The sequence below is a fragment of the Schistocerca nitens genome, unplaced genomic scaffold (assembly GCF_023898315.1).
Source record: "Schistocerca nitens isolate TAMUIC-IGC-003100 unplaced genomic scaffold, iqSchNite1.1 HiC_scaffold_322, whole genome shotgun sequence".
NCBI classification, from domain to species: domain Eukaryota; kingdom Metazoa; phylum Arthropoda; class Insecta; order Orthoptera; family Acrididae; genus Schistocerca; species Schistocerca nitens.
The window spans coordinates 1-22648 of NW_026045856.1; the positions used below are offsets into that span (position 1 = coordinate 1).

The following is a 22648-nucleotide window of genomic DNA, read 5'->3' on the forward strand; positions in this document are numbered from 1 at the left end:
AGCGGCTGCGCATAAACGGCTGCGCATAAACGGCTGCGCATAAACGGCTGCGCATAAACGGCTGCGCATAAACGGCTGCGCATAAACGGCTGCGCAGAAACGGCTGCGCAGAAACGGCTGCGCCGAAACGGCTGCGCCTAAACGGCTGCGCCGAAACGGCTGCGCCGAAACGGCTGCGCCGAAACGGCTGCGCAGAAACGGCTGCGCAGAAACGGCTGCGCAGGAACGGCTGCGCAGGAACTGCTTCGCAGGAACGGCTGCGCAGGAACGGCTGCGCAGGAACGGCTGCGCAGGAACGGCTGCGCAGGAACGGCTCTGCAGGAACGGCTGCGCAGGAACGGCTGCGCAGGAACGGCTGCGCAGGAACGGCTGCGCAGGAACGGCTGCGCAGGAACGGCTGCGCAGGAACGGCTGCGCAGGAACGGCTGCGCAGAAGCGGCTGCGCAGAAGCGGCTGCGCAGAAGCGGCTGCGCAGAAGCGGCTGCGCAGAAGCGGCTGCGCAGAAGCGGCTGCGCAGAAGCGGCTGCGCAGAAGCGGCTGCGCAGAAGCGGCTGCGCAGAAGCGGCTGCGCAGAAGCGGCTGCGCAGAAGCGGCTGCGCAGAAGCGGCTGCGGAGAAGCGGCTGCGCAGAAGCGGCTGCGCAGAAGCGGCTGCGCAGAAGCGGCTGCGCAGAAGCGGCTGCGCAGAAGCGGCTGCGCAGAAGCGGCTGCGCAGAAACGGCTAGGCAGAAACGGCTGCGCAGAAACGGCTGCGCAGAAACGGCTGCGCATAAACGGCTGCGCATAAACGGCTGCGCAGAAGCGGCTGCGCAGGAACAGCTGCAAAGGAACAGCTGCGCAGGAACAGCTGCGCAGGAGCAGCTGCGCAGGAACAGCTGCGCAGAAACAGCTGCGCAGGAACAGCTGCGCAGGAACAGCTGCGCAGGAACAGCTGCACAGGAACAGCTGCGCAGGAACAACTGCGCAGGAACAGCTGCGCAGGAACAGCTGCGCAGGAACAGCTGCGCAGGAACAGCTGCGCAGGAACAACTGCGCAGAAACAGCTGCGCAGGAACAGCTGCGCAGGAACAGCTGCGCAGGAACGGCTGCGCAGAAACGGCTGCGCAGGAACGGCTGCGCAGCAACGGCTGCGCAGGAACGGCTGCGCAGGAACGGCTGCGCAGGAACGGCTGCGCAGAAACGGCTGCGCAGGAACGGCTGCGCAGAAACGGCTGCGCAGAAACGGCTGCGCAGAAACGGCTGCGCAGAAACGGCTGCGCAGAAACGGCTGCGCAGGAACGGCTGCGCAGGAACGGCTGCGCAGAAACGGCTGCGCAGGAACGGCTGCGCAGGAACGGCTGCGCAGGAACGGCTTCGCAGGAACGGCTGCGCAGGAACGGCTGCGCAGAAACGGCTGCGCAGGAACGGCTGCGCAGGAACGGCTGCGCAGGAACGGCTGCGCAGGAACGGCTGCGGAGGAACGGCTGCGCAGTAACGGCTGCGCAGGAACGGCTGCGCAGTAACGGCTGCGCAGGAACGGCTGCGCAGGAACGGCTGCGCAGGAACGGCTGCGCAGGAACGGCTGCGCAGAAACGGCTGCGCAGAAGCGGCTGCGCAGAAGCGGCTGCGCAGAAGCGGCTGCGCAGAAGCGGCTGCGCAGAAGCGGCTGCGCAGAAGCGGCTGCGCAGAAGCGGCTGCGCAGAAGCGGCTGCGCAGAAGCGGCTGCGCAGAAGCGGCTGCGCAGAAGCGGCTGCGCAGAAGCGGCTGCGCAGGAACGGCTGCGCAGGAACGGCTGCGCAGGAACGGCTGCGCAGGAACGGCTGCGCAGGAACGGCTGCGCAGGAACGGCTGCGCAGGAACGGCTGCGCAGGAACGGCTGCGCAGGAACGGCTGCGCAGGAACGGCTGCGCAGGAACGGCTGCGCAGGAACGGCTGCGCAGTAACGGCTGCGCAGGAACGGCTGCGCAGTAACGGCTGCGCAGGAACGGCTGCGCAGGAACGGCTGCGCAGGAACGGCTGCGCAGGAACGGCTGCGCAGGAACGGCTGCGCAGGAACGGCTGCGCAGGAACGGCTGCGCAGAAGCGGGTGCGCAGAAGCGGCTGCGCAGAAGCGGATGCGCAGAAGCGGGTGCGCAGAAGCGGGTGCGCAGAAGCGGGTGCGCAGAAGCGGGTGCGCAGAAGCGGGTGCGCAAAAGCGGGTGCGCAGAAGCGGGTGCGCAGAAGCGGGTGCGCAGAAGCGGGTGCGCAGAAGCGGGTGCGCAGAAGCGGCTGCGCAGAAGCGGCTGCGCAGAAGCGGCTGCGCATAAACGGCTGCGCAGAAACGGCTGCGCAGAAACGGCTGCGCAGAAACGGCTGCGCAGAAACGGCTGCGCATAAACGGCTGCGCATAAACGGCTGCGCATAAACGGCTGCGCAGAAACGGCTGCGCATAAACGGCTGCGCATAAACGGCTGCGCGTAAACGGCTGCGCGTAAACGGCTGCGCGTAAACGGCTGCGCGTAAACGGCTGCGCGTAAACGGCTGCGCGTAAACGGCTGCGCCGAAACGGCTGCGCAGAAACGGCTGCGCAGAAACGGTTGCGCAGAAACAGCTAGGCAGAAACAGCTGCGCAGGAACAGCTGCGCAGGAACAGCTGCGCAGGAACAGCTGCGCAGAAGCGGCAGCGCAGAAGCGGCTGCGCAGAAGCGGCTGCGCAGAAGGGGCTGCGCAGAAGCGGCTGCGCAGAAGCGGCTGCGCAGAAGCGGCTGCGCAGAAGCGGCTGCGCAGAAGCGGCTGCGCAGAAGCGGCTGCGCAGAAGCGGCTGCGCAGAAGCGGCTGCGCAGAAGCGGCTGCGCAGGAACGGCTGCGCAGGAACGGCTGCGCAGGAACGGCTTCGCAGGAACGGCTGCGCAGAAACGGCTGCGCAGAAACGGCTGCGCAGGAACGGCTGCGCAGGAACGGCTGCGCAGGAACGGCTGCGCACGAACGGCTGCGCAGGAACGGCTGCGCAGGAACGGCTGCGCAGGAACGGCTGCGCAGGAACGGCTGCGCAGGAACGGCTGCGCAGTAACGGCTGCGCAGGAACGGCTGCGCAGAAACGGCTGCGCAGGAACGGCTGCGCAGGAACGGCTGCGCAGAAACGGCTGCGCAGAAACGGCTGCGCAGAAACGGCTGCGCAGAAACGGCTGCGCACAAACGGCTGCGCAGAAGCGGCTGCGCAGAAGCGGCTGCGCAGAAACGACTGCGCAGAAGCGGCTGCGCAGAAGCGGCTGCGCAGAAACGGCTGCGCAGAAGCGGCTGCGCAGAAGCGGCTGCGCAGAAGCGGCTGCGCAGAAGCGGCTGCGCAGAAGCGGCTGTGCGGAAGCGGCTGCGCGGAAGCGGCTGCGCGGAAGCGGCTGCGCGGAAGCGGCTGCGCGGAAGCGGCTGCGCGGAAGCGGCTGCGCGGAAGCGGCTGCGCGGAAGCGGCTGCGCGGAAGCGGCTGCGCGGAAACGGCTGCGCGGAAACGGCTGCGCCGAAACGGCTGCGCCGAAACGGCTGCGCAGAAACAGCTGCGCAGAAACAGCTGCGCAGAAACAGCTGCGCAGGAACAGCTGCGCAGGAACAGCTGCGCAGGAACAGCTGCGCAGAAACAGCTGCGCAGAAACAGCTGCGCAGAAACAGCTGCGCAGGAACAGCTGCGCAGGAACAGCTGCGCAGAAGCAGCTGCGCAGAAGCAGCTGCGCAGAAGCAGCTGCGCAGAGGCAGCTGCGCAGAAGCAGCTGCGCAGAAGCAGCTGCGCAGAAGCAGCTGCGCAGAAGCAGCTGCGCAGAAGCAGCTGCGCAGGAACAGCTGCGCAGGAACAGCTGCGCAGAAGCAGCTGCGCAGGAACAGCTGCGCAGGAACAGCTGCGCAGGAACAGCTGCGCAGGAACAGCTGCGCAGGAACAGCTGCGCAGGAACAGCTGCTCAGGAACAGCTGCGCAGGAACTACTGCGCAGAAACAGCTGCGCAGGAACAGCTGCGCAGGAACAGCTGCGCAGGAACAGCTGCGCAGAAACAGCTGCACAGGAACAGCTGCGCAGAAACAGCTGCGCAGGAACAGCTGCGCAGGAACAGCTGCGCAGGAACACCTGCGCAGGAACAGCTGCGCAGAAACAGCTGCGCAGGAACAGCTGCGCAGGAACAGCTGCGCAGGAACAGCTGCGCAGAAACAGCTGCGCAGAAACAGCTGCGCAGGAACAGCTGCGGAGGAACAGCTGCGCTGGAACAGCTGCGCAGGAACAGCTGCGCAGGAACGGCTGCGCAGGAACGGCTGCGCAGTAACGGCTGCGCAGTAACGGCTGCGCAGGAACGGCTGCGCAGGAACGGCTGCGCAGGAACGGCTGCGCAGAAACGGCTGCGCAGAAACGGCTGCGCAGAAACGGCTGCGCAGAAACGGCTGCGCAGAAACGGCTGCGCAGAAGCGGCTGCGCAGAAGCGGCTGCGCAGAAGCGGGTGCGCAGAAGCGGGTGCGCAGAAGCGGGTGCGCAGAAGCGGGTGCGCAGAAGCGGGTGCGCAGAAGCGGGTGCGCAGAAGCGGGTGCGCAGAAGCGGGTGCGCAGAAGCGGGTGCGCAGAAGCGGGTGCGCAGAGGCGGGTGCGCAGAAGCGGGTGCGCAGAAGCGGGTGCGCAGAAGCGGGTGCGCAGAAGCGGGTGCGCAGAAGCGGGTGCGCAGAAGCGGGTGCGCAGAAGCGGGTGCGCAGAAGCGGGTGCGCAGAAGCGGGTGCGCAGAAGCGGCTGCGCAGAAGCGGGTGCGCAGAAGCGGCTGCGCATAAACGGCTGCGCATAAACGGCTGCGCATAAACGGCTGCGCATAAACGGCTGCGCATAAACGGCTGCGCATAAACGGCTGCGCATAAACGGCTGCGCAGAAACGGCTGCGCAGAAACGGCTGCGCCGAAACAGCTGCGCCGAAACAGCTGCGCCGAAACAGCTGCGCAGAAACAGCTGCGCAGAAACAGCTGCGCAGAAACAGCTAGGCAGGAACGGCTGCGCAGGAACGGCTGCGCAGGAACGGCTGCGCAGAAACGGCTGCGCAGAAACGGCTGCGCAGAAACGGCTGCGCAGAAGCGGCTGCGCAGAAGCGGCTGCGCAGAAGCGGCTGCGCAGAAGCGGCTGCGCAGAAACGGCTGCGCAGAAACGGCTGCGCAGAAGCGGCTGCGCAGAAGCGGCTGCGCAGAAGCGGCTGCGCAGAAGCGGCTGCGCAGAAGCGGCTGCGCAGAAGCGGCTGCGCAGAAGCGGCTGCGCAGAAGCGGCTGCGCAGAAGCGGCTGCGCAGAAGCGGCTGCCCAGTAGCGGCTGCGCAGAAGCGGCTGCGCAGAAGCGGCTGCGCAGAAGCGGCTGCGCAGAAGCGGCTGCGCAGAAGCGGCTGCGCAGAAGCGGCTGCGCAGAAGCGGCTGCGCAGAAGCGGCTGCGCAGAAGCGGCTGCGCAGAAGCGGCTGCGCAGAAGCGGCTGCGCAGAAGCGGCTGCGCAGAAACGGCTGCGCAGAAACGGCTGCGCAGAAACGGGTGCGCAGAAACGGCTGCGCAGAAACGGCTAGGCAGAAACGGCTGCGCAGGAACGGCTGCGCAGGAACAGCTGCGCAGGAACAGCTGCGCAGAAACAGCTGCGCAGAAACAGCTGCGCAGGAACGGCTGCTCAGGAACGGCTGCGCAGGAACGGCTGCGCAGGAACGGCTGCGCATAAACGGCTGCGCAGAAACGGCTGCGCCGAAACGGCTGCGCCGAAACGGCTGCGCCGAAACGGCTGCGCCGAAACGGCTGCGCCGAAACGGCTGCGCAGAAACGGCTGCGCAGAAACGGCTGCGCAGAAACGGCTGCGCCGAAACGGCTGCGCCGAAACGGCTGCGCCGAAACGGCTGCGCAGAAACGGCTGCGCCGAAACGGCTGCGCCGAAACGGCTGCGCCGAAACGGCTGCGCCGAAACAGCTGCGCAGAAACAGCTGCGCAGAAACAGCTGCGCAGGAACAGCTGCGCAGGAACAGCTGCGCAGAAACAGCTGCGCAGAAACAGCTGCGCAGAAACAGCTGCGCAGGAACAGCTGCGCAGAAGCAGCTGCGCAGAAGCAGCTGCGCAGAAGCAGCTGCGCAGAAGCAGCTGCGCAGAAGCAGCTGCGCAGAAGCAGCTGCGCAGAAGCAGCTGCGCAGAAGCAGCTGCGCAGGAACAGCTGCGCAGGAACAGCTGCGCAGAAGCAGCTGCGCAGGAACAGCTGCGCAGGAACAGCTGCGCAGGAACAGCTGCGCAGGAACAGCTGCGCAGGAACAGCTGCGCAGGAACAGCTGCGCAGGAACAGCTGCGCAGAAACAGCTGCGCAGGAACAGCTGCGCAGGAACAGCTGCGCAGGAACAGCTGCGCAGAAACAGCTGCGCAGAAACAGCTGCGCAGGAACAGCTGCGCAGAAACAGCTGCGCAGGAACAGCTGCGCAGGAACAGCTGCGCAGGAACACCTGCGCAGGAACAGCTGCGCAGAAACAGCTTCGCAGGAACAGCTGCGCAGGAACAGCTGCGCAGGAACAGCTGCGCAGAAACAGCTGCGCAGAAACGGCTGCGCAGGAACGGCTGCGCAGGAACGGCTGCGCTGGAACGGCTGCGCAGGAACGGCTGCGCAGGAACGGCTGCGCAGGAACGGCTGCGCAGTAACGGCTGCGCAGTAACGGCTGCGCAGGAACGGCTGCGCAGGAACGGCTGCGCAGGAACGGCTGCGCAGGAACGGCTGCGCAGAAACGGCTGCGCAGAAACGGCTGCGCAGAAGCGGCTGCGCAGAAGCGGCTGCGCAGAAGCGGCTGCGCAGAAGCGGCTGCGCAGAAGCGGGTGCGCAGAAGCGGGTGCGCAGAAGCGGGTGCGCAGAAGCGGGTGCGCAGAAGCGGGTGCGCAGAAGCGGGTGCGCAGAAGCGGGTGCGCAGAAGCGGGTGCGCAGAGGCGGGTGCGCAGAAGCGGGTGCGCAGAAGCGGGTGCGCAGAAGCGGGTGCGCAGAAGCGGATGCGCAGAAGCGGGTGCGCAGAAGCGGGTGCGCAGAAGCGGGTGCGCAGAAGCGGGTGCGCAGAAGCGGGTGCGCAGAAGCGGGTGCGCAGAAGCGGGTGCGCAGAAGCGGCTGCGCAGAAGCGGGTGCGCAGAAGCGGCTGCGCATAAACTGCTGCGCATAAACGGCTGCGCATAAACGGCTGCGCATAAACGGCTGCGCATAAACGGCTGCGCAGAAACGGCTGTGCAGAAACGGCTGCGCCGAAACGGCTGCGCCGAAACGGCTGCGCCGAAACGGCTGCGCAGAAACGGCTGCGCAGAAACAGCTGCGCAGAAACAGCTAGGCAGGAACGGCTGCGCAGGAACGGCTGCGCAGGAACGGCTGCGCAGAAACGGCTGCGCAGAAACGGCTGCGCAGAAACGGCTGCGCAGAAGCGGGTGCGCAGAAGCGGGTGCGCAGAAGCGGGTGCGCAGAAGCGGGTGCGCAGAAGCGGGTGCGCAGAAGCGGTTGCGCAGAAGCGGGTGCGCAGAAGCGGGTGCGCAGAAGCGGGTGCGCAGAAGCGGGTGCGCAGAGGCGGGTGCGCAGAGGCGGGTGCGCAGAGGCGGGTGCGCAGAAGCGGGTGCGCAGAAGCGGGTGCGCAGAAGCGGGTGCGCAGAAGCTGGTGCGCAGAAGCGGGTGCGCAGAAGCGGGTGCGCAGAAGCGGGTGCGCAGAAGCGGGTGCGCAGAAGCGGGTGCGCATAAACGGCTGCGCATAAACGGCTGCGCATAAACGGCTGCGCATAAACGGCTGCGCATAAACGGCTGCGCATAAACGGCTGCGCAGGAACGGCTGCGCAGAAACGGCTGCGCAGAAGCGGCTGCGCAGAAGCGGCTGCGCAGAAGCGGCTGCGCAGGAACGGCTGCGCAGGAACGGCTGCGCAGGAACGGCTGCGCAGGAACGGCTGCGCAGGAACGGCTGCGCAGGAACGGCTGCGCAGGAACGGCTGCGCAGGAACGGCTGCGCAGGAACGGCTGCGCAGGAACGGCTGCGCAGGAACGGCTGCGCAGGAACGGCTGCGCAGAAACGGCTGCGCAGGAACGGCTGCGCAGGAACGGCTGCGCAGGAACGGCTGCGCAGGAACGGCTGCGCAGGAACGGCTGCGCAGGAACGGCTGCGCAGGAACGGCTGCGCAGAAACGGCTGCGCAGAAACGGCTGCGCAGAAACGGCTGCGCAGAAGCGGCTGCGCAGAAGCGGCTGCGCAGAAGCGGCTGCGCAGAAGCGGGTGCGCAGAAGCGGGTGCGCAGAAGCGGGTGCGCAGAAGCGGGTGCGCAGAAGCGGGTGCGCAGAAGCGGGTGCGCAGAGGCGGGTGCGCAGAGGCGGGTGCGCAGAGGCGGGTGCGCAGAGGCGGGTGCGCAGAGGCGGGTGCGCAGAGGCGGGTGCGCAGAAGCGGGTGCGCAGAAGCGGGTGCGCAGAAGCGGGTGCGCAGAAGCGGGTGCGCAGAAGCGGGTGCGCAGAAGCGGGTGCGCAGAAGCGGGTGCGCAGAAGCGGGTGCGCATAAACGGCTGCGCATAAACGGCTGCGCATAAACGGCTGCGCATAAACGGCTGCGCATAAACGGCTGCGCAGAAACGGCTGCGCCGAAACGGCTGCGCCGAAACGCCTGCGCCGAAACGGCTGCGCAGGAACGGCTGCGCAGGAACGGCTGCGCAGGAACGGCTGCGCAGGAACGGCTGCGCAGGAACGGCTGCGCAGGAACGGCTGCGCAGGAACGGCTGCGCAGGAACGGCTGCGCAGGAACGGCTTCGCAGGAACCGCTGCGCAGGAACGGCTGCGCAGGAACGGCTGCGCAGGAACGGCTGCGCAGGAACGGCTGCGCAGGAACGGCTGCGCAGGAACGGCTGCGCAGGAACGGCTGCGCAGAAACGGCTGCGCAGGAACGGCTGCGCAGGAACGGCTGCGCAGGAACGGCTGCGCAGGAACGGCTGCGCAGGAACGGCTGCGCAGAAACGGCTGCGCAGTAACGGCTGCGCAGTAACGGCTGCGCAGGAACGGCTGCGCAGGAACGGCTGCGCAGGAACGGCTGCGCAGGAACGGCTGCGCAGAAACGGCTGCGCAGAAGCGGCTGCGCAGAAGCGGCTGCGCAGAAGCGGCTGCGCAGAAGCGGCTGCGCAGAAGCGGCTGCGCAGAAGCGGCTGCGCAGAAGCGGCTGCGCAGAAGCGGCTGCGCAGAAGCGGCTGCGCAGAAGCGGCTGCGCAGAAGCGGCTGCGCAGAAGCGGCTGCGCAGAAGCGGCTGCGCAGAAGCGGCTGCGCAGAAGCGGCTGCGCAGAAGCGGCTGCGCAGAAGCGGCTGCGCAGAAACGGCTAGGCAGAAACGGCTGCGCAGAAACGGCTGCGCATAAACGGCTGCGCATAATCGGCTGCGCAGGAACAGCTGCAAAGGAACAGCTGCGCAGGAACAGCTGCGCAGGAACAGCTGCGCAGGAACAGCTGCGCAGGAACAGCTGCGCAGGAACAGCTGCGCAGGAACAGCTGCGCAGGAACAGCTGCGCAGGAACAGCTGCGCAGGAACAGCTGCGCAGGAACAGCTGCGCAGGAACAGCTGCGCAGAAACAGCTGCGCAGGAACAGCTGCGCAGGAACAGCTGCGCAGAAACAGCTGCGCAGGAACGGCTGCGCAGCAACGGCTGCGCAGGAACGGCTGCGCAGGAACGGCTGCGCAGGAACGGCTGCGCAGGAACGGAGACACAGAAACGGCTGCGCAGAAACGGCTGCGCAGTAACGGCTGCGCAGGAACGGCTGCGCAGGAACGGCTGCGCAGGAACGGCTGCGCAGAAGCGGCTGCGCAGAAGCGGCTGCGCAGAAGCGGCTGCGCAGAAGCGGCTGCGCAGAAGCGGCTGCGCAGAAGCGGCTGCGCAGAAGCGGCTGCGCAGAAGCGGCTGCGCAGAAGCGGCTGCGCAGAAGCGGCTGCGCAGAAGCGGCTGCGCAGAAGCGGCTGCGCAGAAGCGGCTGCGCAGAAGCGGCTGCGCAGGAACGGCTGCGCAGGAACGGCTGCGCAGGAACGGCTGCGCAGGAACGGCTGCGCAGGAACGGCTGCGCAGGAACGGCTGCGCAGGAACGGCTGCGCAGGAACGGCTGCGCAGGAACGGCTGCGCAGGAACGGCTGCGCATGAACGGCTGCGCAGGAACGGCTGCGCAGGAACGGCTGCGCAGTAACGGCTGCGCAGGAACGGCTGCGCAGGAACGGCTGCGCAGGAACGGCTGCGCAGGAACGGCTGCGCAGGAACGGCTGCGCAGGAACGGCTGCGCAGGAACGGCTGCGCAGGAACGGCTGCGCAGGAACGGCTGCGCAGGAACGGCTGCGCAGAAGCGGCTGCGCAGAAGCGGCTGCGCAGAAGCGGCTGCGCAGAAGCGGCTGCGCAGAAGCGGCTGCGCAGAAGCGGCTGCGCAGAAGCGGCTGCGCAGAAGCGGCTGCGCAGAAGCGGCTGCGCAGAAGCGGCTGCGCAGAAGCGGCTGCGCAGAAGCGGCTGCGCAGAAGCGGCTGCGCAGAAGCGGCTGCGCAGAAGCGGCTGCGCATAAACGGCTGCGCATAAACGGCTGCGCAGAAACGGCTGCGCAGAAACGGCTGCGCAGAAACGGCTGCGCATAAACGGCTGCGCGGAAACGGCTGCGCGGAAACGGCTGGGCGGGAACGGCTGGGCGGGAACGGCTGCGCGGGAACGGCTGCGCGGGAACGGCTGCGCGGGAACGGCTGCGCGGGAACGGCTGCGCGGGAACGGCTGCGCGGGAACGGCTGCGCGGGAACGGCTGCGCGGGAACGGCTGCGCGGGAACGGCTGCGCAGTAACGGCTGCGCAGGAACGGCTGCGCAGGAACGGCTGCGCAGGAACGGCTGCGCAGAAACGGCTGCGCAGAAACGGCTGCGCAGAAGCGGCTGCGCAGAAGCGGCTGCGCAGAAGCGGCTGCGCAGAAATGGCTGCGCAGAAGCGGCTGCGCAGAAGCGGCTGCGCAGAAGCGGCTGCGCAGAAGCGGCTGCGCAGAAGCGGCTGCGCAGAAGCGGCTGCGCAGAAGCGGCTGCGCTGAAGCGGCTGCGCAGAAGCGGCTGCGCAGAAGCGGCTGCGCAGTAGCGGCTGCGCAGAAGCGGCTGCGCAGAAGCGGCTGCGCAGAAGCAGCTGCGCAGAAGCGGCTGCGCAGAAGCGGCTGCGCAGAAGCGGCTGCGCAGAAGCGGCTGCGCAGAAGCGGCTGCGCAGAAGCGGCTGCGCAGAAGCGGCTGCGCAGAAGCGGCTGCGCAGAAGCGGCTGCGCAGAAGCGGCTGCGCAGAAGCGGCTGCGCAGAAACGGCTAGGCAGAAACGGCTGCGCAGGAACAGCTGCGCAGGAACAGCTGCGCAGGAACAGCTGCGCAGGAACAGCTGCGCAGAAACGGCTGCGCAGAAACGGCTGCGCAGGAACGGCTGCTCAGGAACGGCTGCGCAGGAACGGCTGCGCAGGAACGGCTGCGCAGGAACGGCTGCGCATAAACGGCTGCGCAGAAACGGCTGCGCCGAAACGGCTGCGCCGAAACGGCTGCGCCGAAACGGCTGCGCCGAAACGGCTGCGCCGAAACGGCTGCGCCGAAACGGCTGCGCAGAAACGGCTGCGCAGAAACGGCTGCGCCGAAACGGCTGCGCCGAAACAGCTGCGCCGAAACAGCTGCGCAGAAACAACTGCGCAGAAACAGCTGCGCAGAAACAGCTGCGCAGGAACAGCTGCGCAGAAACAGCTGCGCAGGAACAGCTGCGCAGAAACAGCTGCGCAGAAACAGCTGCGCAGAAACAGCTGCGCAGGAACAGCTGCGCAGAAGCAGCTGCGCAGAAGCAGCTGCGCAGAAGCAGCTGCGCAGAAGCAGCTGCGCAGAAGCAGCTGCGCAGAAGCAGCTGCGCAGAAGCAGCTGCGCAGAAGCAGCTGCGCAGAAGCAGCTGCGCAGGAACAGCTGCGCAGGAACAGCTGCGCAGAAGCAGCTGCGCAGGAACAGCTGCGCAGGAACAGCTGCGCAGGAACAGCTGTGCAGGAACAGCTGCGCAGGAACAGCTGCGCAGGAACAGCTGCGCAGGAACAGCTGCGCAGGAACTGCTGCGCAGAAACAGCTGCGCAGGAACAGCTGCGCAGGAACAGCTGCGCAGGAACAGCTGCGCAAAAACAGCTGCGCAGGAACAGCTGCGCAGGAACAGCTGCGCAGGAACAGCTGCGCAGAAACAGCTGCGCAGGAACAGCTGCGCAGAAACAGCAGCGCAGGAACAGCTGCGCAGAAACAGCTGCGCAGAAACAGCTGCGCAGAAACAGCTGCGCAGGAACAGCTGCGCAGGAACAGCTGCGCAGGAACAGCTGCGCTGGAACAGCTGCGCAGGAACAGCTGCGCAGGAACAGCTGCGCAGGAACAGCTGCGCAGAAACGGCTGCGCAGTAACGGCTGCGCAGGAACGGCTGCGCAGGAACGGCTGCGCAGGAACGGCTGCGCAGGAACGGCTGCGCAGGAACGGCTGCGCAGAAACGGCTGCGCAGAAACGGCTGCGCAGAAACGGCTGCGCAGAAGCGGCTGCGCAGAAACGGCTGCGCAGAAACGGCTGCGCAGAAGCGGGTGCGCAGAAGCGGGTGCGCAGAAGCGGGTGCGCAGAAGCGGGTGCGCAGAAGCGGGTGCGCAGAGGCGGGTGCGCAGAGGCGGGTGCGCAGAAGCGGGTGCGCAGAAGCGGGTGCGCAGAAGCGGGTGCGCAGAAGCGGGTGCGCAGAAGCGGGTGCGCAGAAGCGGGTGCGCAGAAGCGGCTGCGCAGAAGCGGCTGCGCAGAAGCGGCTGCGCAGAAGCGGCTGCGCATAAACGGCTGCGCATAAACGGCTGCGCATAAACGGCTGCGCATAAACGGCTGCGCAGAAACAGCTGCGCAGAAACAGCTGCGCCGAAACAGCTGCGCCGAAACAGCTGCGCCGAAACAGCTGCGCAGAAACAGCTGCGCAGAAACAGCTAGGCAGGAACGGCTGCGCAGGAACGGCTGCGCAGGAACGGCTGCGCAGAAGCGGCTGCGCAGAAGCGGGTGCGCAGAAGCGGGTGCGCAGAAGCGGGTGCGCAGAAGCGGGTGCGCAGAAGCGGGTGCGCAGAAGCGGGTGAGCAGAAGCGGGTGCGCAGAAGCGGGTGCGCAGAAGCGGGTGCGCAGAAGCGGGTGCGCAGAAGCGGGTGCGCAGAAGCGGGTGCGCAGAAGCGGGTGCGCAGAGGCGGGTGCGCAGAGGCGGGTGCGCAGAGGCGGGTGCGCAGAAGCGGGTGCGCAGAAGCGGGTGCGCAGAAGCGGGTGCGCAGAAGCGGGTGCGCAGAAGCGGGTGCGCAGAAGCGGGTGCGCAGAAGCGGGTGCGCAGAAGCGGGTGCGCAGAAGCGGCTGCGCATAAACGGCTGCGCATAAACGGCTGCGCATAAACGGCTGCGCATAAACGGCTGCGCATAAACGGCTGCGCAGAAACGGCTGCGCAGAAACGGCTGCGCCGAAACGGCTGCGCCTAAACGGCTGCGCCGAAACGGCTGCGCCGAAACGGCTGCGCCGAAACGGCTGCGCAGAAACGGCTGCGCAGAAACTGCTGCACAGAAACGGCTGCGCAGGAACGGCTTCGCAGGAACGGCTGCGCAGGAACGGCTGCGCAGGAACGGCTGCGCAGGAACGGCTGCGCAGGAACGGCTTCGCAGGAACGGCTGCGCAGGAACGGCTGCGCAGGAACGGCTGCGCAGGAACGGCTGCGCAGGAACGGCTGCGCAGGAACGGCTGCGCAGGAACGGCTGCGCAGGAACGGCTGCGCAGGAACGGCTGCGCAGAAGCGGCTGCGCAGAAGCGGCTGCGCAGAAGCGGCTGCGCAGAAGCGGCTGCGCAGAAGCGGCTGCGCAGAAGCGGCTGCGCAGAAGCGGCTGCGCAGAAGCGGCTGCGCAGAAGCGGCTGCGCAGAAGCGGCTGCGCAGAAGCGGCTGCGCAGAAGCGGCTGCGCAGAAGCGGCTGCGCAGAAGCGGCTGCGCAGAAGCGGCTGCGCAGAAGCGGCTGCGCAGAAGCGGCTGCGCAGAAGCGGCTAGGCAGAAACGGCTGCGCAGAAACGGCTGCGCATAAACGGCTGCGCATAAACGGCTGCGCATAAACGGCTGCGCAGAAGCGGCTGCGCAGGAACAGCTGCAAAGGAACAGCTGCGCAGGAACAGCTGCGCAGGAACAGCTGCGCAGGAACAGCTGCGCAGAAACAGCTGCGCAGGAACAGCTGCGCAGGAACAGCTGCGCAGGAACAGCTGCACAGGAACAGCTGCGCAGGAACAACTGCGCAGGAACAGCTGCGCAGGAACAGCTGCGCAGGAACAGCTGCGCAGGAACAGCTGCGCAGAAACAGCTGCGCAGGAACAGCTGCGCAGGAACAGCTGCGCAGGAACAGCTGCGCAGGAACAGCTGCGCAGAAACAGCTGCGCAGGAACGGCTGCGCAGCAACGGCTGCGCAGGAACGGCTGCGCAGGAACGGCTGCGCAGGAACGGCTGCGCAGAAACGGCTGCGCAGGAACGGCTGCGCAGAAACGGCTGCGCAGAAACGGCTGCGCAGAAACGGCTGCGCAGAAACGGCTGCGCAGGAACGGCTGCGCAGGAACGGCTGCGCAGAAACGGCTGCGCAGGAACGGCTGCGCAGGAACGGCTGCGCAGGAACGGCTTCGCAGGAACGGCTGCGCAGGAACGGCTGCGCAGAAACGGCTGCGCAGGAACGGCTGCGCAGGAACGGCTGCGCAGGAACGGCTGCGCAGGAACGGCTGCGGAGGAACGGCTGCGCAGTAACGGCTGCGCAGGAACGGCTGCGCAGTAACGGCTGCGCAGGAACGGCTGCGCAGGAACGGCTGCGCAGGAACGGCTGCGCAGGAACGGCTGCGCAGAAACGGCTGCGCAGAAGCGGCTGCGCAGAAGCGGCTGCGCAGAAGCGGCTGCGCAGAAGCGGCTGCGCAGAAGCGGCTGCGCAGAAGCGGCTGCGCAGAAGCGGCTGCGCAGAAGCGGCTGCGCAGAAGCGGCTGCGCAGAAGCGGCTGCGCAGAAGCGGCTGCGCAGAAGCGGCTGCGCAGGAACGGCTGCGCAGGAACGGCTGCGCAGGAACGGCTGCGCAGGAACGGCTGCGCAGGAACGGCTGCGCAGGAACGGCTGCGCAGGAACGGCTGCGCAGGAACGGCTGCGCAGGAACGGCTGCGCAGGAACGGCTGCGCAGGAACGGCTGCGCAGGAACGGCTGCGCAGGAACGGCTGCGCAGGAACGGCTGCGCAGGAACGGCTGCGCAGGAACGGCTGCGCAGGAACGGCTGCGCAGTAACGGCTGCGCAGGAACGGCTGCGCAGTAACGGCTGCGCAGGAACGGCTGCGCAGGAACGGCTGCGCAGGAACGGCTGCGCAGGAACGGCTGCGCAGGAACGGCTGCGCAGGAACGGCTGCGCAGAAGCGGGTGCGCAGAAGCGGCTGCGCAGAAGCGGGTGCGCAGAAGCGGGTGCGCAGAAGCGGGTGCGCAGAAGCGGGTGCGCAGAAGCGGGTGCGCAGAAGCGGGTGCGCAAAAGCGGGTGCGCAGAAGCGGGTGCGCAGAAGCGGGTGCGCAGAAGCGGGTGCGCAGAATCGGGTGCGCAGAAGCGGCTGCGCAGAAGCGGCTGCGCAGAAGCGGCTGCGCATAAACGGCTGCGCAGAAACGGCTGCGCAGAAACGGCTGCGCAGAAACGGCTGCGCAGAAACGGCTGCGCATAAACGGCTGCGCATAAACGGCTGCGCATAAACGGCTGCGCAGAAACGGCTGCGCATAAACGGCTGCGCATAAACGGCTGCGCGTAAACGGCTGCGCGTAAACGGCTGCGCGTAAACGGCTGCGCGTAAACGGCTGTGCGTAAACGGCTGCGCGTAAACGGCTGCGCGTAAACGGCTGCGCCGAAACGGCTGCGCAGAAACGGCTGCGCAGAAACGGTTGCGCAGAAACAGCTAGGCAGAAACAGCTGCGCAGGAACAGCTGCGCAGGAACAGCTGCGCAGAAGCGGCAGCGCAGAAGCGGCTGCGCAGAAGCGGCTGCGCAGAAGCGGCTGCGCAGAAGCGGCTGCGCAGAAGCGGCTGCGCAGAAGCGGCTGCGCAGAAGCGGCTGCGCAGAAGCGGCTGCGCAGAAGCGGCTGCGCAGAAGCGGCTGCGCAGAAGCGGCTGCGCAGGAACGGCTGCGCAGGAACGGCTGCGCAGGAACGGCTTCGCAGGAACGGCTGCGCAGAAACGGCTGCGCAGAAACGGCTGCGCAGGAACGGCTGCGCAGGAACGGCTGCGCAGGAACGGCTGCGCACGAACGGCTGCGCAGGAACGGCTGCGCAGGAACGGCTGCGCAGGAACGGCTGCGCAGGAACGGCTGCGCAGGAACGGCTGCGCAGTAACGGCTGCGCAGGAACGGCTGCGCAGAAACGGCTGCGCAGGAACGGCTGCGCAGGAACGGCTGCGCAGAAACGGCTGCGCAGAAACGGCTGCGCAGAAACGGCTGCGCAGAAACGGCTGCGCACAAACGGCTGCGCAGAAGCGGCTGCGCAGAAGCGGCTGCGCAGAAGCGGCTGCGCAGAAGCGGCTGCGCAGAAGCGGCTGCGCAGAAACGGCTGCGCAGAAGCGGCTGCGCAGAAGCGGCTGCGCGGAAGCGGCTGCGCGGAAGCGGCTGCGCGGAAGCGGCTGCGCGGAAGCGGCTGCGCGGAAGCGGCTGCGCGGAAGCGGCTGCGCGGAAGCGGCTGCGCGGAAGCGGCTGCGCGGAAGCGGCTGCGCGGAAGCGGCTGCGCGGAAACGGCTGCGCGGAAACGGCTGCGCGGAAACGGCTGCGCGGGAACGGCTGCGCGGGAACGGCTGCGCAGGAACGGCTGCGCATAAACGGCTGCGCAGAAACGGCTGCGCAGAAACGGCTGCGCAGAAACGGCTGCGCAGAAACGGCTGCGCAGGAACAGCTGCGCAGGAACAGCTGCGCAGGAACAGCTGCGCAGGAACAGCTGCGCAGAAACAGCTGCGCAGGAACAGCTGCGCAGGAACAGCTGCGCAGGAACAGCTGCGCAGGAACAGCTGCGCAGGAACAGCTGCGCAGGAACAGCTGCGCAGAAACAGCTGCGCAGAAACAGCTGCGCAGGAACAGCTGCGCAGGAACAGCTGCGCAGGAACAGGTGCGCAGGAACTGCTGCGCAGGAACTGCTGCGCAGGAACTGCTGCGCAGGAACGGCTGCGCAGGAACGGCTGCGCAGGAACGGCTGCGCAGGAACGTCTGCGCAGGAACGGCTGCGCAGGAACGGCTGCGCAGGAACGGCTGCGCAGGAACGGCTGCGCAGGAACGGCTGCGCAGGAACGGCTGCGCAGAAACGGCTGCGCAGTAACGGCTGCGCAGGAACGGCTGCGCAGGAACGGCTGCGCAGGAACGGCTGCGCAGGAACGGCTGCGCAGGAGCGGCTGCGCAGAAGCGGCTGCGCAGAAGCGGCTGCGCAGAAGCGGCTGCGCAGAAGCGGCTGCGCAGAAGCGGCTGCGCAGAAGCGGCTGCGCAGAAGCGGCTGCGCAGAAGCGGCTGCGCAGAAGCGGCTGCGCAGAAGCGGCTGCGCAGAAGCGGCTGCGCAGAAGCGGCTGCGCAGAAGCGGCTGCGCAGAAGCGGCTGCGCAGAAGCGGCTGCGCAGAAGCGGCTGCGCAGAAGCGGCTGCGCAGAAGCGGCTGCGCAGAAGCGGCTGCGCAGAAGCGGCTGCGCAGAAGCGGCTGCGCAGAAGCGGCTGCGCAGAAACGGCTGCGCAGAAACGGCTGCGCAGAAACGGCTAGGCAGAAACGGCTGCGCAGAAACGGCTGCGCATAAACGGCTGCGCATAAACGGCTGCGCAGAAACGGCTGCGCAGAAACGGCTGCGCATAAACGGCTGCGCATAAACGGCTGCGCCGAAACGGCTGCGCAGAAACGGCTGCGCCGAAACGGCTGCGCCGAAACGGCTGCGCCGAAACGGCTGCGCAGAAACGGCTGCGCAGAAACGGCTGCGCAGAAACGGCTGCGCCGAAACGGCTGCGCAGGAACAGCTGCGCAGGAACAGCTGCGCATAAACAGCTGCGCATAAACAGCTGCGCATAAACAGCTGCGCAGAAACAGCTGCGCAGAAACAGCTGCGCAGAAACAGCTGCGCAGAAACAGCTGCGCAGAAACAGCTGCGCATAAACAGCTAGGCAGAAACGGCTGCGCAGAAACGGCTGCGCAGAAACGGCTGCGCAGTAACGGCTGCGCAGGAACGGCTGCGCAGGAACGGCTGCGCAGGAACGGCTGCGCAGGAACGGCTGCGCAGGAACGGCTGCGCAGGAACGGCTGCGCAGAAATGGCTGCGCAGAAACGGCTGCGCAGAAACGGCTGCGCAGAAGCGGCTGCGCAGAAGCGGCTGCGCAGAAGCGGCTGCGCAGAAGCGGCTGCGCAGAAGCGGCTGCGCAGAAGCGGCTGCGCAGAAGCGGCTGCGCAGAAACGGCTGCGCAGAAACGGCTGCGCCGAAACGGCTGCGCCGAAACGGCTGCGCCGAAACGGCTGCGCCGAAACGGCTGCGCCGAAACGGCTGCGCCGAAACGGCTGCGCCGAAACGGCTGCGCCGAAACGGCTGCGCCGAAACGGCTGCGCAGAAACGGCTGCGCCGAAACGGCTGCGCCGAAACGGCTGCGCCGAAACGGCTGCGCCGAAACGGCTGCGCCGAAACGGCTGCGCAGAAACGGCTGCGCAGAAACAGCTGCGCCGAAACAGCTGCGCAGAAACAGCTGCGCCGAAACAGCTGCGCAGGAACAGCTGCGCAGAAACAGCTGCGCAGAAACAGCTGCGCAGAAACAGCTGCGCAGAAACAGCTGCGCAGAAACAGCTGCGCATAAACAGCTGCGCATAAACAGCTGCGCATAAACAGCTGCGCAGAAACAGCTAGGCAGAAACAGCTGCGCAGAAACAGCTGCGCAGAAACAGCTGCGCAGAAACAGCTGCGCAGAAACAGCTGCGCAGAAACAGCTGCGCAGAAACGGCTGCGCATAAACGGCTGCGCAGAAACGGCTGCGCAGAAACGGCTGCGCAGAAACGGCTGCGCAGAAACGGCTGCGCAGTAACGGCTGCGCAGGGACATCTGCGCAGGGACGGCTGCGCAGGGACGGCTGCGCAGGAACGGGCTGCGCAGAAACGGCTGCGCAGAAACGGTTGCGCAGAAACGGCTGCGCAGAAACGGCTGCGCAGAAACGGCTGCGCATAAACGGCTGCGCATAAACGGCTGCGCATAAACGGCTGCGCAGAAACGGCTGCGCAGAAACGGCTGCGCAGAAACGGCTGCGCAGAAACGGCTGCGCCGAAACGTCTGCGCCGAAACGGCTGCGCAGAAACGGCTGCGCCGAAACGGCTGCGCCGAAACGGCTGCGCAGAAACGGCTGCGCCGAAACGGCTGCGCCGAAACGGCTGCGCAGAAACGGCTGCGCAGAAACGGCTGCGCAGGAACAGCTGCGCAGGAACAGCTGCGCAGAAACAGCTGCGCATAAACAGCTGCGCATAAACAGCTGCGCATAAACAGCTGCGCAGAAACAGCTGCGCAGAAACAGCTGCGCAGAAACAGCTGCGCAGAAACAGCTGCGCAGAAACAGCTGCGCAGAAACAGCTGCGCATAAACAGCTGCGCAGAAACAGCTAGGCAGAAACGGCTGCGCAGAAACGGCTGCGCAGAAACGGCTGCGCAGTAACGGCTGCGCAGGAACGGCTGCGCAGGAACGGCTGCGCAGGAACGGCTGCGCAGGAACGGCTGCGCAGGAACGGCTGCGCAGGAACGGCTGCGCAGAAACGGCTGCGCAGAAACGGCTGCGCAGAAACGGCTGCGCAGAAGCGGCTGCGCAGAAGCGGCTGCGCAGAAGCGGCTGCGCAGAAGCGGCTGCGCAGAAACGGCTGCGCAGAAGCGGCTGCGCAGAAGCGGCTGCGCAGAAGCGGCTGCGCAGAAGCGGCTGCGCAGAAACGGCTGCGCCGAAACGGCTGCGCCGAAACGGCTGCGCCGAAACGGCTGCGCCGAAACGGCTGCGCCGAAACGGCTGCGCCGAAACGGCTGCGCCGAAACGGCTGCGCAGAAACGGCTGCGCCGAAACGGCTGCGCCGAAACGGCTGCGCCGAAACGGCTGCGCCGAAACAGCTGCGCAGAAACAGCTGCGCAGAAACAGCTGCGCCGAAACAGCTGCGCAGAAACAGCTGCGCCGAAACAGCTGCGCAGGAACAGCTGCGCAGAAACAGCTGCGCAGAAACAGCTGCGCAGAAACAGCTGCGCAGAAACAGCTGCGCATAAACAGCTGCGCATAAACAGCTGCGCATAAACGGCTGCGCAGAAACGGCTGCGCAGAAACGGCTGCGCAGAAACGGCTGCGCAGAAACGGCTGCGCAGAAACGGCTGCGCAGAAACGGCTGCGCATAAACGGCTGCGCAGAAACGGCTGCGCAGAAACGGCTGCGCAGAAACGGCTGCGCAGTAACGGCTGCGCAGGAACGGCTGCGCAGGGACGGCTGCGCAGGGACGGCTGCGCAGGAACGGCTGCGCAGGAACGGCTGCGCAGAAACGGCTGCGCAGAAACGGCTGCGCAGAAGCGGCTGCGCAGAAGCGGCTGCGCAGAAGCGGCTGCGCAGAAACGGCTGCGCAGAAACGGCTGCGCAGAAGCGGCTGCGCAGAAACGGCTGCGCAGAAGCGGCTGCGCAGAAGCGGCTGCGCAGAAGCGGCTGCGCAGAAGCGGCTGCGCAGAAGCGGCTGCGCATAAGCGGCTGCGCATAAGCGGCTGCGCAGAAGCGGCTGCGCAGAAGCGGCTGCGCAGAAGCGGCTGCGCAGAAGCGGCTGCGCAGAAACGGCTGCGCAGAAACGGCTGCGCAGAAGCGGCTGCGCAGAAGCGGCTGCGCAGAAGCGGCTGCGCAGAAACGGCTGCGCAGAAACGGCTGCGCAGAAACGGCTGCGCAGAAACTGCTGCGCAGAAACGGCTGCGCAGAAACGGCTGCGCAGAAACGGCTGCGCAGAAACGGCTGCGCTGAAACGGCTGCGCAGAAACGGCTGCGCAGAAACGGCTGCGCAGAAACGGCTGCGCAGAAACGGCTGCGCATAAACGGCTGTGCATAAACGGCTGCGCATAAACGGCTGCGCATAAACGGCTGCGCATAAACGGCTGCGCATAAACGGCTGCGCATAAACGGCTGCGCAGAAACGGCTGCGCAGAAACGGCTGCGCAGGAACGGCGGCGCAGGAACAGCTGCGCAGGAACAGCTGCACAGGAACAGCTGCGCAGGAACAGCTGCGCAGGAACAGCTGCACAGGAACAGCTGCGCCGAAACAGCTGCGCCGAAACAGCTGCGCCGAAACAGCTGCGCCGAAACAGCTGCGCCGAAACAGCTGCGCCGAAACAGCTGCGCCGAAACAGCTGCGCCGAAACAGCTGCGCAGAAACAGCTGCGCAGAAACAGCTAGGCAGAAACAGCTGCGCCGAAACAGCTGCGCCGAAACAGCTGCGCAGAAACAGCTAGGCAGAAACAGCTGCGCAGAAGCAGCTGCGCAGAAGCAGCTGCGCAGAAACAGCTGCGCAGAAGCAGCTGCGCAGAAGCAGCTGCGCAGAAGCAGCTGCGCAGAAGCAGCTGCGCAGAAGCAGCTGCGCAGAAGCAGCTGCGCAGAAACAGCTGCGCAGAAACAGCTGCGCAGAAACAGCTGCGCAGAAGCAGCTGCGCAGAAGCAGCTGCGCAGAAGCAGCTGCGCAGAAGCAGCTGCGCAGGAACAGCTGCGCAGGAACAGCTGCGCAGGAACAGCTGCGCAGAAGCAGCTGCGCAGGAACAGCTGCGCAGGAACAGCTGCGCAGGAACAGCTGCGCAGAAGCAGCTGTGCAGGAACAGCTGCGCAGGAACAGCTGCGCAGGAACAGCTGCGCAGGAACAGCTGCGCAGGAACAGCCGCGCAGGAACAGCCGCGCAGAAACAGCCGCGCAGGAACAGCCGCGCAGGAACAGCCGCGCAGGAACAGCCGCGCAGGAACAGCCGCGCAGGAACAGCCGCGCAGGAACAGCCGCGCAGGAACAGCCGCGCAGGAACAGCCGCGCAGAAACAGCCGCGCAGAAACAGCCGCGCAGAAACAGCCGCGCAGGAACAGCCGCGCAGGAACAGCCGCGCAGAAACAGCCGCGCAGAAACAGCCGCGCAGAAACAGCTAGGCAGAAACAGCTGCTCAGAAACAGCTGCGCAGGAACAGCTGCGCAGAAACAGCTGCGCAGAAACAGCTGCGCAGAAGCGGCTGCTCAGAAGCGGCTGCGCAGAAGCGGCTGCGCAGAAGCGGCTACGCAGAAGCGGCTGCGCAGAAGCGGCTGCGCAGAAGCGGCTGCGCAGAAGCGGCTGCGCAGAAACGGCAGCGCAGAAACGGCTGCGCAGAAGCGGCTGCGCAGAAGCGGCTGCGCAGAAGCGGCTGCGCAGAAGCGGCTGCGCAGAAACGGCTGCGCAGAAACGGCTGCGCAGAAACGGCTGCGCAGAAACGGCTGCGCAGAAGCGGCTGCGCAGAAGCGGCTGCGCTGAAGCGGCTGCGCAGAAGCGGCTGCGCAGAAGCGGCTGCGCAGAAGCGGCAGCGCAGAAGCGGCTGCGCAGAAGCGGCTGCGCAGAAGCGGCTGCGCAGAAGCGGCTGCGCAGAAGCGGCTGCGCAGAAGCGGCTGCGCAGAAACGGCTGCGCAGAAACGGCTGCGCAGAAACGGCTGCGCAGAAACGGCTGCGCAGAAACGGCTGC

The 22648-nt window shown here is 67.2% G+C and overlaps 2 protein-coding genes across 2 annotated transcripts; both read left to right on the top strand.

The window, feature by feature from the left end:
* Positions 1-97: 97 nt before the first annotated feature.
* Positions 98-10081, top strand: LOC126226585 (trichohyalin-like; the record flags this gene model as incomplete). Its single annotated transcript, XM_049942226.1, has 10 exons — positions 98-1916; positions 1974-2231; positions 2562-3022; positions 3066-4723; positions 4844-5651; positions 5754-7075; positions 7168-7635; positions 7756-8461; positions 8540-9235; positions 9338-10081. Coding segments are annotated over 10 exons (8940 nt in total), but the record flags the coding sequence as incomplete, so codon positions are not given.
* Positions 10078-17739, top strand: LOC126226584 (uncharacterized). Its single transcript, XM_049942225.1, has 7 exons — positions 10078-10459; positions 10780-12346; positions 12460-12689; positions 12810-13291; positions 13384-13953; positions 14056-15230; positions 15924-17739. Exons 1-7 carry the CDS (start codon positions 10078-10080, stop codon positions 17737-17739), a joined length of 6222 nt encoding a protein of 2073 aa, XP_049798182.1.
* The last annotated feature ends 4909 nt before the right edge of the window (positions 17740-22648 follow it).